Raw genomic sequence first — 16596 nt, 5'->3', positions numbered from 1 at the left:
AAGTCTGTGTGTGGTGTACACTTGGAACTCACATGCCTACGCTCCGTTAAAGACACATTACTCACTTACGATTAGAGTGTGTTTAGACTAACCTAATGGTGTCTGATGGTCCACAGTTAGTGGTTGTTTAACGACCCATTAATGGCCAGAAGTTCTCCACATTCAACGTGTGAATGCGGGTGAAACTTTTTTCAGATGTTAGCACTGTGTTCTGCCATAAACCAAAACCTCATCCCTGTAGCGGCAAAACGTCTTCTTCGTCTTCTGTTTTAACGGTGGTTGGCTAGCGCCCAACCGTGCAACGCGAATACTCTGGAAAATGAAGTCAGTCAGACAGCAATTTGCAAAGTAGCAAATGTTTGGCAAAGTAGCAGTAGGATATCATTATTCAATACTGCCAACTTCATTCACCGCCAAAAAAACAAACAAACCTGAGTACATTTTGCAGAGTCCACTCAGGCAAAGGCTGCACCAAAACAACCAAAAACAAACCCGGGATAGTAAGTGTATGCATATTACAGAACAAAGGTGGAATTTGGCAAACAAATACTAAACAAGCATGATTAAAATGAAATGGTAAATGGAGACAAATGATGTGGTTCTAACCCACTTTGTCACAGTTAGGCGTAGGTGTGCATGTTAGTGTGAATGGTTGTCTGTCTCTCTGTGTTAGCCCTGCCATAGACTGGAGACCTGTCCAGGGTGTACCCTGCCTCTCGCCCGATGACAGCTGGGATGGGCTCCAGCCCACCCGTGACCCTCCACAGGAGAAGTGGTTACAGAAGAAGAATTAATGAATGAATGACCTCTGATGTTCCATGATTTATCACAACCTGGATGACTGAGAATCTTCTCAAAAATAAACTAAATGCATGAGCATTTTTAGGTGCAGCAGCTGGGACAGTTATTTCCATATACTGTACACTAAATTATTATTTTTGACTGTGTGGTTTCCGTTAATGCCACAATTGCTCATTCATAACAGTTGACACTGTATAATGACAATAACTTCATATGAAATTATTTCCTCATGTTATGTCATCGTCCGGTTTGATCACAGATTTAGCAGCCTGACTTAATGTCATACTGTACTCTCTGGCTGGATCCACGGTAATCTGATTTACACCCGTGTCCAGCCCACAGTGCAGTGACAGCAGCCCTCATTGGCCACCTGTTGCCATGATGACTCTATACAACCCCATCTACAGCTGTAGCATGCTGCTGAAAGCCCACAAAGCCTGTGCAGTGCCAGAGATCCCTCTACTTTAGCCATACTTTAGACTGGACTGTCCAGATGGAGCACCTCCTGGCCGCCTGTCACCTCAATCCTCCTCCGGAACAGCTTTAAATCAAGAGGACGGTAAGAGCTGCTTGTAGCCGTTAGCAGCTAATACATTATTAACCATTAGCCGTTAGCTAGCCGGTTAAAGTTAGCGCTGCTACTATTAGCCCACATGCTGTGAACCAACTTAGATGTTAATTAAACGTATTAATAATCAATGACTTACTTGTGGTTGAGTAGGGGTTTCTTTAGAGAAGTTGAAAAGTTGTATGTGTCCCAGACTGGATGCTGTTGTGTTAGGTGTCACCTGTCTGTTAACCAGGTGTAGCTACCTCGAGGTACACCTGGTTGACAGACAGGTGATTCTGATAACGTTAATTAAGCTAAATGAAGCTTTGACGTTACTGTGTACAAATTAGTTACTCTACACAATGACTATTTATATTATATAATTATAGCTAAGTCAGTCATCACTGACAACGGACAGTATTTGTAGGTTTCTTTAACCACTGATAACGTCCATCCATTAGCTAGGCCCGCCTCATCCTGTAGGGTCACGGGGGCTGGAGCCTGTCCCAACTGGGCACACCCACCACCAGGTCGGACAGGTCGCCAGAGACCACCGACACACGAATTAATTTAACGCAATACACAGTTTCTAAAGTCAGTGGTTGTCTATTAACAGCTCATATGAACGAGACAGGTAAGAAATAAGATTTAAGAGCCATTTCCTGTATTTTTTGTCACGTGGCTTTTGTTATTGCCCCGCCCCTTTTTTGCCCCGAAAAAAAAGTGCCATTTTTGAGTTATTTCATAAAGCTGAAATACATAGAAGACCTAATTCAATAAGCCACATGTCTCCCAAACATTTAGAAAACTAAAATACCATTATCAGACCAACAAAGCAGGAGAAAATTAACTTAATTTGTTTGCTTGTGTTTGAGCATCAATTGTTATTTCTTAAATAAACATTAGATTAACATTATGTGTTTCCCAGTTAGAGTATCTTGTATGACAGTTAGCTGCTATGAGCTCTTTTGACATGACCCACTTAGGTGAAAGGAAGGGGATACCATTTCCCATTAGTGCTAATAATACTTCATCATTGTGTTGGAGCATCTCTGTGACAGCCACCATTGTCCAAGGACTAGAAAAACTCTTGAATTATTAAGTGTGCACTTTTATGTCTGATGTTGGTGTTTGTTTGTTGCCTTCATCAGATGCGGGAAATGACTGACTCCTGACGTGCATTTCACCACTGGCTTCGGACTCGAACTTTTCCAGGTGTGCCGGGTGTCATTGTGGTTTTGCAGGCCGGTTGCTCACTTTGCCTTCTTTGCTGATGACAACATGGCTTGGTTCACATCGCCTGCTGACAACCTGCTGTACAGGTGTCTTAGCGTCTTCATCACCGCGTGGTTGACTCTTCTGTTTGCCTTCACAATTGTGCCAGCTGTACTTGGAGTCTCTTTTGGTATCCGCAGCTTCTACATTGCAACTCTTCTCAAGATATTTGAGGTGAGCTTGATGTTTGTGTGCTGCATAATATTATTTGATGATTTTGGCCCAGAAGTTGTTTATCCCTTAGTTCTCTCAGCTCAGAGGGACTGTTAGAAGCACAGAGCATGTTGCTGCATCCCTGTCCTCTGGGAGTAAGGCTTTGGGACACACCCCAGGGAGGAACAAGCTTTTAGCTGTGGGACTACTTTCTGAGGTGGTGTAGATACTGGAGGGAGCTTAGACCCCCTCGGGTGAAGTTCATCAACAGGCATGGCAATTCTCCACAAAATCTCAACCTCGCATTATGTATGGAAATCACAGCTATTTTAGCCTTCCCAACTAAGGCCTGTAGGGAAGTTGTAGGCACCTGTTGTAGTCCAGGCTTTCAGGGCTCAGAATGTTGTTTAGAAATACTCCCTAAGAGGCAAGATTTATTGCAGCACACCACTTAACATCCAAAGAGTGCAAGAATACTTGAAGGCACAGGTATGCAATGTTTCTTCATCAGTGTCTCAGGAATTTTCAGTTTCCCACACTTTATATAGGTCAGAGCTGCGGCATCTGTTCTCTCAACCCCTGTCACCTGGCCAGAAGCTGGTCTGTGTCACACCGACATACTGAATGTGTAAAATAAATTTTGTTCTTGCCGCACTGCCGTTCTGCTGACATACTCACACATGGCTGTGCAGGTGTAGGTATCTTTTGGGATTAGCTGTGTAGTGTTCCTTGATGGACAACAGAAAGATTTGTCCATCTGGCTTAAGTGACCTCTCTGCACTTCCAAATCAGCTCTGGCATTTTACAAGACTGGTAAACCTTTACAGATAGATAGATAGATAGAAACCAATATGAAAGATATTTTAGTTACATGATAATATAAATATATAATGCTGTGTAAAAAATACCACAGTCCAGTTGTTTCCTCACAGGGAGGTGTTGTAGAGTCATATATCCTGAGGGATAAATGACCCTTTCAACCTGTCAGTGAAGTAATATCAGTCATCTTCACTGCATGCAGCAGTTCTGGGAGTACTCGTTTGGTAGGAGTGCGTGTATACTCAAGATTGTGTAATTGTGGGTAGTTTCTGTAACATACAGAGGAGTTTTATCTGGAGTACAAACGAGGCAATGGTTCTTTAATCTCTCCAGGTCTGGCAGATAAACTGCGCCACTGAAATTGTGACCTAACTGTGTCTGAGTTAGCCACAATACTGTTGAATGCTTCTATAATAACATGTGCATTGTTTTTCTATGCAAACGTCCCGGGAAAACACTCGCGCTCTCCCAGCCTTCTGTGCCGCAGTCTCCAGGGAATGTGTTGCCTAATTTCATCGCTTTGATCATATCCACATCTTTGCTGCCCATTTTCTCTTTGAACCTCTAACTGTGAATGCATGTGGCGACTTGTAGTGCGTTTACTGCCTATCAAACTCCACAGCTACTAGTCAGCAGTTATATAGCACAGTACGTTTTTACACCTGTCATTTATTACAGCAAACGCAGTAGATTCTAATGATGAGTAGATTTCTAATGGACTAATTTGTTTTCTCTTATTTTAGTGGGCAACCTTACGAATGGAAATGGGAGCAAAGGAAAAGAATCAGGAACTTTATAAACCATATACCAATGGTAAACACAGTATATTTCAGTAGCTGACAGTCATAAATGCTTGTTGTGTACCTGAATGAGTTTTAATTTTGAATCATGTATTTTTTTTGCCCCCTGTTCTCAATGTGGTATCATAAGGTATCATAGTCAAAGAACCACCATCATCTTTGCAGCAGGATATGCAGGGGCTCCGGGGCTCTGCCAGCTGTCTGCGCTCGGAGCCAGAGTTTGAGATGGCCGACATCTTCTACTTCTGCCGGAGAGGTGTGGAGAGCATCGTGGACGACGAGGTGACCAAGCGCTTTTCAGCCCAGGAGCTGGAGAGCTGGAACCTGCTGACTCGGAGCAACTACAACTTCCGTCACATAAGTCTGAGACTCACCGTCCTGTGGGGACTGGGGGTTCTCGTCCGCTATGGCGTCCTGCTGCCTCTCAGGTTGGAGCGGCATGGGGGGCGGGTTCAGTGGTAGAGGCAATAGGATTACTCTCTTATTATAAAAGCCGTGAGTGAACTATTTGTTCTGTTTTCTGCAGGGCTACCTTAGCAGTCTCTGGCATTTGTCTGCTCCTAGTCCTGGCCACCTTAGTGGGGTTTTTACCTAGCACAGAGTGAGTACCCACCCGTTCTTGTGATATTTAAAGTAAGTGAAGTGACATGGCCAGAACAAGGTTAGGGTGATCTAAAGCTTGTGACTAGGTGTAACCTCGTGTGTGCATCAATCCAAAGGGAACTGAAGTAATTGTTGTGGCATTGTGCTGTGTGTCCTCAGGCTGAGATTCTACCTGAGTGAGAAGGTTCATCTGATGTGTTACCGCATCTGTGTTAGAGCTCTCACAGCAATCATCACCTATCACAACAGGTACAGTGTATTTAACATTCAGCAACATTGTCAGCTTCCTGAGAGATGTTATAAAGTTTTTTAATTTACTAATTATCTTACTTACTTGTAATATTTGCAAGTAAGTAAAGCGGCTTTGTCAAAAAGTCTCACGGTCAAATCGTTTAATAATCTGTGGCATTTACCTCGACTCCCTCAGCATGTTGTATGTATGTGTCCTGTTAAATTGCAGAGAGAACAAACCAAAGAATGGCGGCATCTGCGTGGCCAATCACACTACGCCCATTGATGTTATAATCTTGGCCAATGATGGCTGCTACTCATTGGTAGAAAATCTTGTGGTTTTCTGTGACTGTGCGTCTAGCTATGTGTGGTTACACCGCTTACAGTGGAATTGCAGATCAGAGTTGTGGTTGCTGAGCTGGACTTCTCTCTCAGGTCGGCCAGGTTCACGGAGGGTTAATGGGAATGATCCAGAGAGCCATGGTCAAATCCACTCCTCACATCTGGTTCGAAAGATCTGAAGTGAAAGACAGACACCTAGTGGCTAAAAGGTAATACTGCAATCTCTCAATTTGTTACTGGGGAGTGAGACGCGGTGCTGTGTCAGAAAAAGTCTGAGAATCAATGGGAAATCTATTGTCACATTACACCAATCAGGCATAATATTATGACCACCTTCCTAATATTGTGTAGGTCTCCCTTGTGTCTCCACAGCAGTTATGACTCATCAGAGAATGGACATGGGCCTTCTGAGGGTGTCCTGTGGTGTCTGGCGACAGATTGTTGTTAGTGGGGGCCTTCAGGTCCTATGGGTTGAGGGGAGGGGCCTCTGTGGATCATCCCACAGATACTTGATCAGTTTGGTATCTAGTGAATTTGGAGGCCAGGTCAACACCTTGTGCTGTTCTTCATGGTTTTTAATTCACTGCTGCCATCAAGGAGCGTCCCTGGTCTGGTCTAGGTGGGTGGTACATGTCTAAGTAACATCCACACAAATGTCAGGTCCAAAAGTTTCCCAAGATGGTCAGTGATTCACTTCTCCTGACAGTGGTCATAATGTTATGCCTGATCGGTGTATATCAGTGATGAGCAACCTGTAATTGTCAATCAACCAGTGAATGAGGTCATTTTTTCCAGTGTATAATATCGGTCGACCTTCCTGCCTTTCATCACTGTAACGTTTACCTCCATGATTTGAGTTCACACAATTTTAGTTCACATGGTTAAAAATAAAGTATCCAGCAGACACCATAATGAAATTATTTCAGTTGTTCCTATAATAGCAGCAAGTAAGATTAGTGTCTAGATTTTCTTTTAATATTTCTTTTCTGGTTTTTAATTCCAGACTCAGTGATCATGTTGCAGATAAAACCAAACAGCCCATCCTCATCTTCCCTGAGGGTGTGTATCAAGTGTATTTCAAATGTCTTTCGCAGGTTTGTGAAATCTGACCTTCTCCCTGTGTCACCTACAGGTACTTGCATTAACAACACGTCGGTGATGATGTTCAAGAAGGGCAGCTTTGAAATCGACTGCACCGTCTACCCAGTCGCCATTAAAGTAGGGCCGTCAGTTTATTTCCTCCTTCCCATTCGCGTTGCTCTGACCGACAGCTGACGGGCCCTTGTTCTCATCGTACAGTACGACCCTCGCTTTGGAGATGCTTTCTGGAACAGCAGCAAGTTTGGCTTGGTGAGCTACCTCCTGAGGATGATGAGCAGCTGGGCCATCGTCTGCAGCGTTTGGTACCTGCCACCTATGAACAGAGAGGTGAGACAAAACCTCAAAAAGATGCACCTGTCAGGACGTGATGCACCTTTCAGGACATTCATTCTTCTGTTCTTCTGTTTTTTTGGTGTTCCTGCAGGAAGGGGAGGATGCGGTACAGTTTGCCAACAGAGTGAAAGCAGCCATAGCTGCCCAAGGAGGTTTAGTAGATCTCATTTGGTGAGTCGTTGTTGTATGTAATGTCATTATGCTGCATATATACATATTAATAAAATGTGTTTATAGTTGTAAAAAAGGGGGGATTAACATTGTAAAGCACAGGTGAAATGCTTATTTTGCACATCACATTCACGGCACATGCACCCTGGCTGATTTTGATTTTGTTCTCACCACCATGCTGAATCAGAATCAGTTTGTACTGACAGGCACATGTCCGCTGTTCGCAATCAGCATCCTGCCATGCCCCTACTTCTCCACACGAGGACATACGTTTGCCTCAAGGTGTATCAAGGAGAAAGTGCTGGCTCCTAAAGGGGGAAAAAAAACAAAAGAATTGAGACAGCTGTGTCTGAGGTGCAAGCCAGAAGAGTCACACTGTTCCTGAGTGTTTCTGAAGGCTTCAAATGTTTTGTCACCTGAGGTGCAGACTGTGGCTCAGGTAAAATAGAAATGGTTTGTTATTAAAGTAGAAGAAAAAGAAGAAAACGGGCGAAGGGCAAGAACAAATGAGAGACTGGCCGTAAGTTTTGGATAAACATTCGTAATTTGATACTTCTTCCTAGAAATGAGCAAGGTCATTCTCAGAGAGGTCATTTATTTCTATTTGATTGCTGATATTTGTCTATTAAACCCTTTTTTTAAGGGTTTTTTAATTTGGTATAGAGGTGTAAAGGTGTACGTTTACAACTCTGCCAGGGCGGTTTTAAATTTCTTTGCAGAGCACAAAAACATTTAGACAAGAAAACAATGCTGAATCCTAAATTTATGCATGCACAGTTTAAACACACATTTCCACACTCGCACCGTTGACGAACGACTATTGGAGTTAGAGCAGTCCTGACTGAAGTCACTGCTGACTCGGTGTGTGATGAGGAGCTTTCCTGTTTTCCCTCAGGGACGGAGGACTGAAACGAGGCAAGGTGAAAGATGCTTTTAAAGAAGAGCAGCAGAAGCTCTACAGCAAAGTTCTTGTGGGCGACCACGACAACAGGGACCAAAGAGCTGACAAGCGTTCAGAGGATGGTAATCCAGGAGAGGATGAAAACAACAAAGATACTGCAAAGGGACAATGAGAACACAGTGAATGTTTGTCTGTTATCATTACAGACATCTTCTATGTATTACATAAGTGAAATGTATATATTCATTAACATTCCTGTCGTTTTTAGCAGGCTAAAAACCAAAGAAACGTATTTGAATCTATATTTATTCAATTTGTTGTGAAGTTTTATTTTTGTCGTGTGATGTTGTTGCATATCAGATTAAAATATTCTCCTCTAAAATGCAGCCTGTTGAAGCTTTGTTTCAAACCATTTCCAGGCATCTTTAGAAAGCTACGACTAGTTTAAGCGCTCCCTACTACGGCTGTTACATCACAGTCAGACACTGTGGCAGTGCCAACGCTTGTGCGTCACTTTACTAACTGGCTCAAGAGTCTAAATGAGTCTTTAGCTTTAATCTTTGCAGGACATGAACCAAGGGAAGTGAGACCAAACATTGTTCAGGACTGGAGTACAACTGAAAGTGATAAAAATAGTTTTCAGTTTGTCTCAGGATTATATAGGACCCTGTTTTTAAGGATTTGAGATTTGTACAACATTGAGCGAACACTTTTCTTTTTGTTACCTTTCTCAAACAGCAGGAGTCACTGTTAAAACACAAACCAGTCTGTGCCCAGTAAGCTGTGGTTACTAATCACTAAACGCATAAATCACTCTACAGACTTGATTTAGACAGCAATACCAGGCTAAAATTAAGATTTTTTTTTCACCCAGGTAATCTTATTCAGGTCTTTGTGTGTTGTTAGCACTGATAGGTACATGAACACACACACATTTAAGGTGTTTATCAGCCTTCAGCCCATCTGATCTGCAGGTGGAATCAAATCTGCAGACAGACACTGCAGAATGAATACAAGCGAGACTGGAGCTGCATGTGAAACTGAATCCAACCTTGCAGACCCTATCAGGTGTGGCTTGTCAGGTATCCTGTCCTCTATCCAAGCCACGGGATTGTTAGAGTGGCGTTCTCATGTTTTAGAGGCAGGTCGTTTAAATAGATCACGTTTGCTTATGAACTATGGCACAAATAAGGTTGTCGAGAAATACTACTATTTATTTTTTTTAACCTTTCCCCCTAATGATGCCATTAAAGCAAGGGATCATACCCGAGATCAATAAATCAATCAGCCCTGGCCTTTAATTTAATCTGATGTGGGATAATGATGGACTCTGGCAGGTGTCAACAAGGATCAGGTGTGGCCTGTCTGCTCTGATCGCTTCACTGTGAATGAATGAGCGTCTCAGTAGCCGTGTAACCAAGTACCGTGTTAATCAGAGGGAGTGTCTTGTCTAAACCAAGGCCCCCTCTCGGTGTAACCACGCCCAATCAGCCGAAGTTCAGCTGCGCTCACGACAAAACTTTCCCTCGCTCCTGTTCAGTCTCACCGTGAACCGATGGTAAACACCACCCTGGTTTGTTCTGGGGATTTAATTCGTTTACGGCGCTGATCCAGCAACAGGTGGCGTCAGCATGTCCTTGGCGGATCAGCAGTGGTGTCCCACAAGCGTCCAGGTAACGGTGCTCCAAGCCAGAGGCCTCAGGATAAAGGGGAAGAGCGGCACCAACGATGCGTACGCGGTCATGCAAGTGGGCAAGGAGAAGTATCAGACCTCGGTGGTGGAGAAGAGCGTGGCTCCGGTGTGGAAGGAGGAGGCCGCCTTCGACCTGCCGCATGTAGGAGGAGGAGGAGGAGGAGGAGGAGGCACGGAGCGCACCACGCTGCATGTCCACGTCCTGCACCGGGCCCTGATGGGCCCAGACAAGCAGCTGGGACAGGCAGTCATCAACCTGCTGCAGCTCAGTGAGGACAAAACCCGCAACAAGACAGAGTAAGTGTCCTCACCCAATCTGTTTGCATTCACAGACTGAAGGAAAAGGTGAATATTTTAGACAAACTGAAGAAGTTAGACAACAAATGGAGAAGAAGATGAAATGGAAAGACCATTGTGCCTCAGAGCTGTCACTTTTAATGAAATTAATAGACGTATTGGGCTGCACCTAATTCTTTTTTTATGAATCAACACTATCTAAATTTTTAAATTCATTGTCAGAAAAGTGGAAATCCCAAGGCCCCTGAACCCAGAAATCCCCATCAATTGTCTAAAACCTAAACATAACCATATAAAGATGCCTCTTACATTCAGATGACTCCTAGCTCTGCCTCTGGTCCTGCGATCTCCCAGAAAACAGGTCAAAAGACAAACTTATTAAAATTAAGTGTTGGTTTCTCGTTGCCTGTGAACAATGTACCACAGAGGAAGTGCATCTGTCAGTGAAGCTACACCCACAATACACCACACAAATATAAAAATAAAAATCATGCACCATTTGTGAAAACAGTTGCCTTACGACATTGTTTTACACCTGCAACATCTGAACTATTTTCGTGAAACACACACTCTCGTAACCTTTAGCCATGCATCGCCTCCCAGACCTGCTCCGGTGGCTTCGACTTATAAACCACTGCCCACTCGCTCCAGTGCAGCTTATGGGATTTGTTCCCAGGGCAGCGGCCCTCAAGCGTGCCAAGCACAATTAAGTACTCAAGCGAATGAAGTGAGTTAAAAGATTCGCTTTCATTGACTGAACATGTCAACAAAATTCCCCCGAAGACAACCGCAATGAAAATATCAAGCAATCGGACAGTGAATATAACTATCATTTCTTTTTACACGGCATACACATTAGCAAAATGGGTAAGTCATAGGTGGAGTAATTATTATATTTATTGTGCAAAACCATTCAACCCGTCTTTTAGCAATAATGGCAGTGATCAGGTTTTTCAGGCCTTGCTGCATGGCACTGCTTAACACTGTCACTAACAGGCATTACAGCTGCTTATCTGAGCAGAAAATACCCTCTTTACTCAGGTTAAAGGTTGTTTGATAAACTGAAACTCGCATTTATACTTCTGTTGCTCAGGAGGAAAGTGTTTTCTCCTGCTAAGCTGCTCCTGAGCGTTCCAGTCCTCCGACATGTGACCGGTATTGTATTGTATTATTCAAAAGGCTGACTACAGTGCTAGACTTTTCATCTGAACGCGAGCACTTCCTCGTTCTCTCGCCTCCTCCAGGATTCTGCCTGGGTCTGTCCGCTCTGACGTTTTTAGATAATTGCATCCACATCAAGGCTAGACTGGACGGCTCATTAATGCTCATCACAGTAAGCTATAAATGGGCTGTCTTGTTGTGGAAAACATCTTAGAAAATTGGCTTCTATGACGGTGAAAAATTGATATTAAGATGACATTTGAGAGCACGGAATGATGAATGGCTTGTCATACAGATCTTCCTCCGTGCCATGTTTAAATAATGCTTTCACTTATGTAAAAGAGGATGTTACAGTATGCTGATTTGATATTCACCTTTCTCGATTTTGCGTCACGCATGATTGGCGTGGCATTTTCTTTTTTTGGTAAACATGCTCGGTTTCTGTTTCGTCGATTCTTTCCTGTGATTTTTGGTGAGTGCACGTTGCCTCAGAGGTTCCAGTCCAGCCCTGGCCTCACATTCCTGACTGTTTTTATCTATGAAAAACAAACAGTGATGGCAACGGCTACAGTCGAGCAAGGTCAGTCTCTCCTGGGTAGGACCTGTGTGGTTGAACTGAGCCCAGACAGACAAACAGTGTTGCACGTGCCGCGGGCTGCTGGGACAACAGCTCTACTGTTTAAGGTACAAGCCTTTTTTAAAAAAAAACAAAAACAAACAAATCCTCCGAACAGGTTTCACTCTAACATCCAGCTCTCGTTAGGTTTGCTCCGAACACATTCTGACTTCCAGTATAATAAGAAAAGCTCGGGTGTTAATAATTGCATTCACACCAGCTCCTTTCTATCCTCTAAGCCATAGCGGCAGCAGCGCGCTGAAAGTGAGGCATATGAATTGAATTAAGTCATCATCGGTTTTATTATTTACACCGGTGCCTAATGGGATATGAATGTCAAAATGTCCCCTCTTAAAAATCAGCATATTGTCTAATTTGACACCATCAGCTACAAGGGCGTCGCAGCCGCCGTGCCGGTGAGGCTGCCGCCGCCGCCGCCGCCGCTGCTGCTGCTGATGAGCTGAATTTATTGTTGCTCCTGGCCAGGACTAAGAGTTCTTGGAGAAAGAAAAATGGAGCATATATCAGTCTCTATCACAGCTTCCGACCAGCACTTTGACATCTGCAACAGCTTTATCGTAAGTCATCTTTCTGCGAGTGCTCTAGCCGGTATCATGGTTGATGGTTTGGTTTAAAAATAGGAAACTGTTCAACCACTGGTTTGGCAAACCCATGGGAAAGGGAGTTTCTTTTCAGCGTTCACTCCTGTTCCTTTCCGCTGGCCTTCATTTTGTCTTCTCTGACTCACGGACACAATAAGCCCCGGACAGTTTTTAGTGTTTGGACATTATCACCATTGAGCTGTTTCACCCACTCAGCTCTTCTCCACAGCCCACAGCTGTGTTCTGTGATAAGAAAGGCTTGAGCCACTCGGGGCATTGTCTTATCAGCAGTCCAGGCTCCACAAGGAAGGATGTGTGCTTGCACAAAGTAGAATGAATTCACAAAATGTCGAGTAATGCGTTATCCTCTCCTGGTTCTGTCCTGCCGGCAGAGCAGCACGCTTTGTGTTATTAACAGAGGTGTGAGATTAGTTGAAGAGATGATTGCTGAGGCTTTACCACGTGAAAGCCATTTTAATTCAGCCTCCTGCACAGCGTTTAGCACTCTAGCCAGCCAACACCCAGACACTTTTGCAACTTCCCTTGTGATTTAACTGAAGTAGATAACTTACTTCTTCTCTTTTTTTCTGGTTCACGTAGCATGTGTTTGTTTTGGTGGTAACACAGAGCTACAGTATCTGTCAAAGGTTAGGGCAGTGGATTAAATATATACTATACAATACTGTGCTGTTCTATGCTATACTGTGCTATACTATGTTATCATATACTATGCTATGCTATGCTGTGCTATGCTATACTGTTCTATGCTGTGCTATACTATACTGTGCTATACTATGTTATCATCTACTCTACTCTACTGTACTGTGCTATGCTGTAGTATATTGTACTATATTATGCTATAATACTACTATACCATACTATACTACACTACACTACAATATTATACTACCTTTATATTTGATATATATATATATATAAAGACATATTTATTTTATTATAAAATACTATCCCAAATTATTATATACTAATGTTAATACTATTATGTGCTGCATACTATGAAACCCTATAGATACTGAATGTTATGCTTAAAGTATTGTATAGTAAAACATTCTCCAATACTATAATATTACACTAATAATGTATCACTCACTGGAAAGTTGATTGTTATAGTTGGATTCATTAATAAAATATCATTAAAGATATGTTATTTATGTATGGATATATCACACATTGTATAAATAATAATAAAAAAAAGCTGAGACCAAACTGTAAAATTCTTATCTTTGCTTTTGTATTACAAGTGTAAAAGAATAATTAAGAATAAAGGTGAAACGTGTAAAAATATGTCATCGCACACAGGAGTAAGAACATAGCTGTCACATAATATTGTCTACATTTGCACGATGAATAAGTGGATTATCTAGCAGCGTTTTGTTAAAGGACATTCATCAGGCATATCCTGAAGAACCTTCACAGTGGAGTACTTACAATGTCTTGAAATTTGCAAGTCACATCCCATCATTCATCACCATGTAGAGGGCAGGGGAGCTGTGACAGCATTCACAAGTTACAGGAAGGGGAGTTTCTCTCGTTAATTTGTTTGTGCCTCTCATCTAAAGCATTCCTGAAGGAGGAGGAGGAGGATGATTACTCTGAGCAACATATCTAATGCAGGATCATGAGAGGAAGGCACTGCAGAGAGTTCTTACATAGTGTCATCTTGGGGAGGAGGGGGGTGGGGGGACTGGATTTAGCAAACTGCTTTGGCGGATAAACACACACACACATACACACTTTGCGCAAGAACAACACAGTGGCCTGCAGCCACAACACACACTCACTCACAAATGCACACATGGCACCTTACTCATTTCCTCATTTCCCCAGGAATTCAGATTTCAGTTGGAGTTGTTTGCTCAGTGGTGAGCTGACCTCAAATTTCTGCCTGATAGGCACTTTTTATGCTGACTGATCCTTTTTTGTTGTTCAGTTAAATTATTCTGCTCATCTGGAGACTCTTCTGTCAGTACTGGACCATGACACTCATGCAGAAGCAGCACAAAGTTGGCACAGTTTGGTCTCAGTGGAAACATTATGGTGTCTGTATATGCTTTTCTACATTTAACATGTGAAACTGTCATTTGAAGAGTCTGCTTTTATGGTGTAAGCAGTACATGCAGTTCCTTGACCAGCTTGGTATTTTATCTATATCTTCAAATTTGGTGGTTAGCTTGGAGCTAGGACACATGCCACTGGTAGGCAGCTAATTTTTTCTCTCTGGCACCTACCCGCAAAAATCTTTAAAAGGTGAAGAAGAGGTTAATAGCCAATAGGTTCCCTGTGAATCTGACTAGTTTGAGTTTTGTAATCTTCTTGGATGAAAACTGCCTACAGGGGCAGCTGTCTGCAGCGTTAGATGTTGAGGAAAATGCAGGAGAATAAGGGAAAGAACATTCATGAAAGCTGTGAAATGTTGACAGTATACACAGTACAAACCTTCATAAATTCCAGGCTTTTTAAAGGCCGCTCTAAACGTGACGGTATTTATGTTTGAGAGAAAAAAAAACAACTCTCCTCTGTAGTCACTTTGCTGGTTGGGCTTAGATCATCACAGACTTTCCAAATACATGCTGAGTCACTTTCCACTTGCTGTGGGATGGATCATAGTTTCCACAAAGAAAATAAGACTAAACATCAACATACTGCACATGAATCTCAATATAGTGACTGTAATGTGTGTAAACCATTCAGTCTATTACTTTACGATGACTGTTGGTGGGGGAATGTAAAATAACGTAACCATTTATTGCAGATAGTTTTAGATTCTGGATGTTAATGCGATCAAATAACGATTATTTAATTATTTTTGATCACTTGAGGACACTTTAGCTAAAAAGGCCCTTGAAGGGGGCCACAAACTCAATTCAAATGAATACTGCTGCTTCATAAGTAACTTCTAAGAAAGTAAAGAGCTTTAGGTTGGTGCTGAAAAGAACTGATTGCTCATAGAGCTACTGCTCCTTTGCATCAAAGGAGCCAGGTTGAGGTGATTTGGGCAGCTAATGAGGGTACCTCCTTTTTGAGGTTGACATGGCAAAGCCAGCTTGGAGGACCCCAGGGCAGACCCAGAATTTGAAGGAGAGATTTCATCTCGGCTAGCCTGGGTGTGCCTTGGGTTTCCTCTTGAGAAACTAGACTGCTAGGGAGAGGCACGTCTTACATACCATGCTTATCATGTTGCCACCGCAACCAGACTTCTGTTAGGCTGATGAAAATAAATGAGTGGAAAGAGTGGAAAAGTAGTGCATGTGAAAAATGGCAAATAATTTAACTGTATTCTTTTCTATCCAGTTGGATGAATCTCTAACAATGCGCCTTCTCTTCAACAGATGGTTTAAGTTGCTGGACAAGACTGGTAAGGCAGACAAAGACAGAGGAGAGGTGCTTTTGGACATCCAGTTCATGAGAAACAACATGACTGCCAGCATGTTGACCTTTCTGCCGCCGGCAAGTCCCGGTCTCGCCTGGGCAAGTTCAAGGACAAAGTTCGCGGCAAGAAAAAGGAGTCGGATACGGTGTCCACCTTGGCGCCGTCCTTCACTCAGGTTCTGACGGACAGTGAGGATGAGGCAAACGGGGACGGCGAGGCAGCGGCATGCAAGGATGGAAAAAATAAGAAACACAAGATGAAATCGCTGTTTTCTCCGAAGTCCAACCTGCAGAAGAACATGTCTCAGTCCATGTCTGTTCTACCTGTGAAGAACTCCACGCTGAGCGGCAGCCAGTCGTCTGGTCTGAATGTCGATTCTTCTGAAGGTCGGGCATTTGCTTAATCACCGTTAATACTATTTGACGTAATTATGTGCTTGTTAATTACTTCATGTTCTTTCAGGTAAAAAGAAGTTCAAGTTCAAGATACATAAACGCTCAGGCAGCTCGGAGAGCAAAGATTCTCAAAAACAGACTCCTGTGGAACAGAGTAACATGTGCATCAATGGTAGTCACGTCTACTGTGAAGAACCACCGCCTCGAACCTCTCGCATCGGCTCAAACTTCAGCCTGGCTAGTTCAGGTCATGGATCAATGGAGGACGTCCCTGAAAACTCTCCTCCGTCTGTTGACTCACTGAGGACAGTGAGGCAATATTCACCCTGGACGGAGGAGGAGGAGGAGGAAGAGATGGCTG

At 43.1% G+C, this 16596-nt stretch overlaps 2 protein-coding genes across 2 annotated transcripts in view; both read left to right on the top strand.

Moving 5' to 3' along the window:
• The first annotated feature begins 567 nt into the window (after nt 1–567).
• Nucleotides 568–9142, top strand: gpat4 (glycerol-3-phosphate acyltransferase 4). The gene is made up of 13 exons (XM_084571858.1): nt 568–1360; nt 2503–2800; nt 4342–4411; nt 4529–4826; nt 4925–4999; nt 5161–5250; nt 5462–5555; nt 5668–5783; nt 6578–6633; nt 6707–6792; nt 6874–7002; nt 7100–7179; nt 8075–9142. Exons 2-13 carry the CDS (start codon nt 2633–2635, stop codon nt 8250–8252), a joined length of 1440 nt encoding a protein of 479 aa, XP_084427984.1. The 5' UTR covers nt 568–1360; nt 2503–2632; the 3' UTR covers nt 8253–9142.
• An 81-nt stretch (nt 9143–9223) lies between these two features.
• The window catches only part of rab11fip1b (RAB11 family interacting protein 1 (class I) b), a 12802-nt gene continuing 5429 nt past the window's right edge, over nt 9224–16596 (top strand). Inside the window, 4 exon segments of the mRNA XM_084572431.1 lie at nt 9224–10070; nt 15800–15897; nt 15900–16226; nt 16303–16596. Of these exon segments, the coding sequence (XP_084428557.1) occupies nt 9712–10070; nt 15800–15897; nt 15900–16226; nt 16303–16596 (1078 nt within the window). The 5' untranslated portion in view covers nt 9224–9711.

The sequence above is a fragment of the Chelon labrosus genome, assembly GCF_963514085.1.
Source record: "Chelon labrosus genome assembly, chromosome: 22".
Taxonomy (NCBI): Eukaryota; Metazoa; Chordata; class Actinopteri; order Mugiliformes; family Mugilidae; genus Chelon; species Chelon labrosus.
Note: the sequence above shows the minus strand (reverse complement) of the source record. Positions and strands in the feature narration are given on the sequence as shown.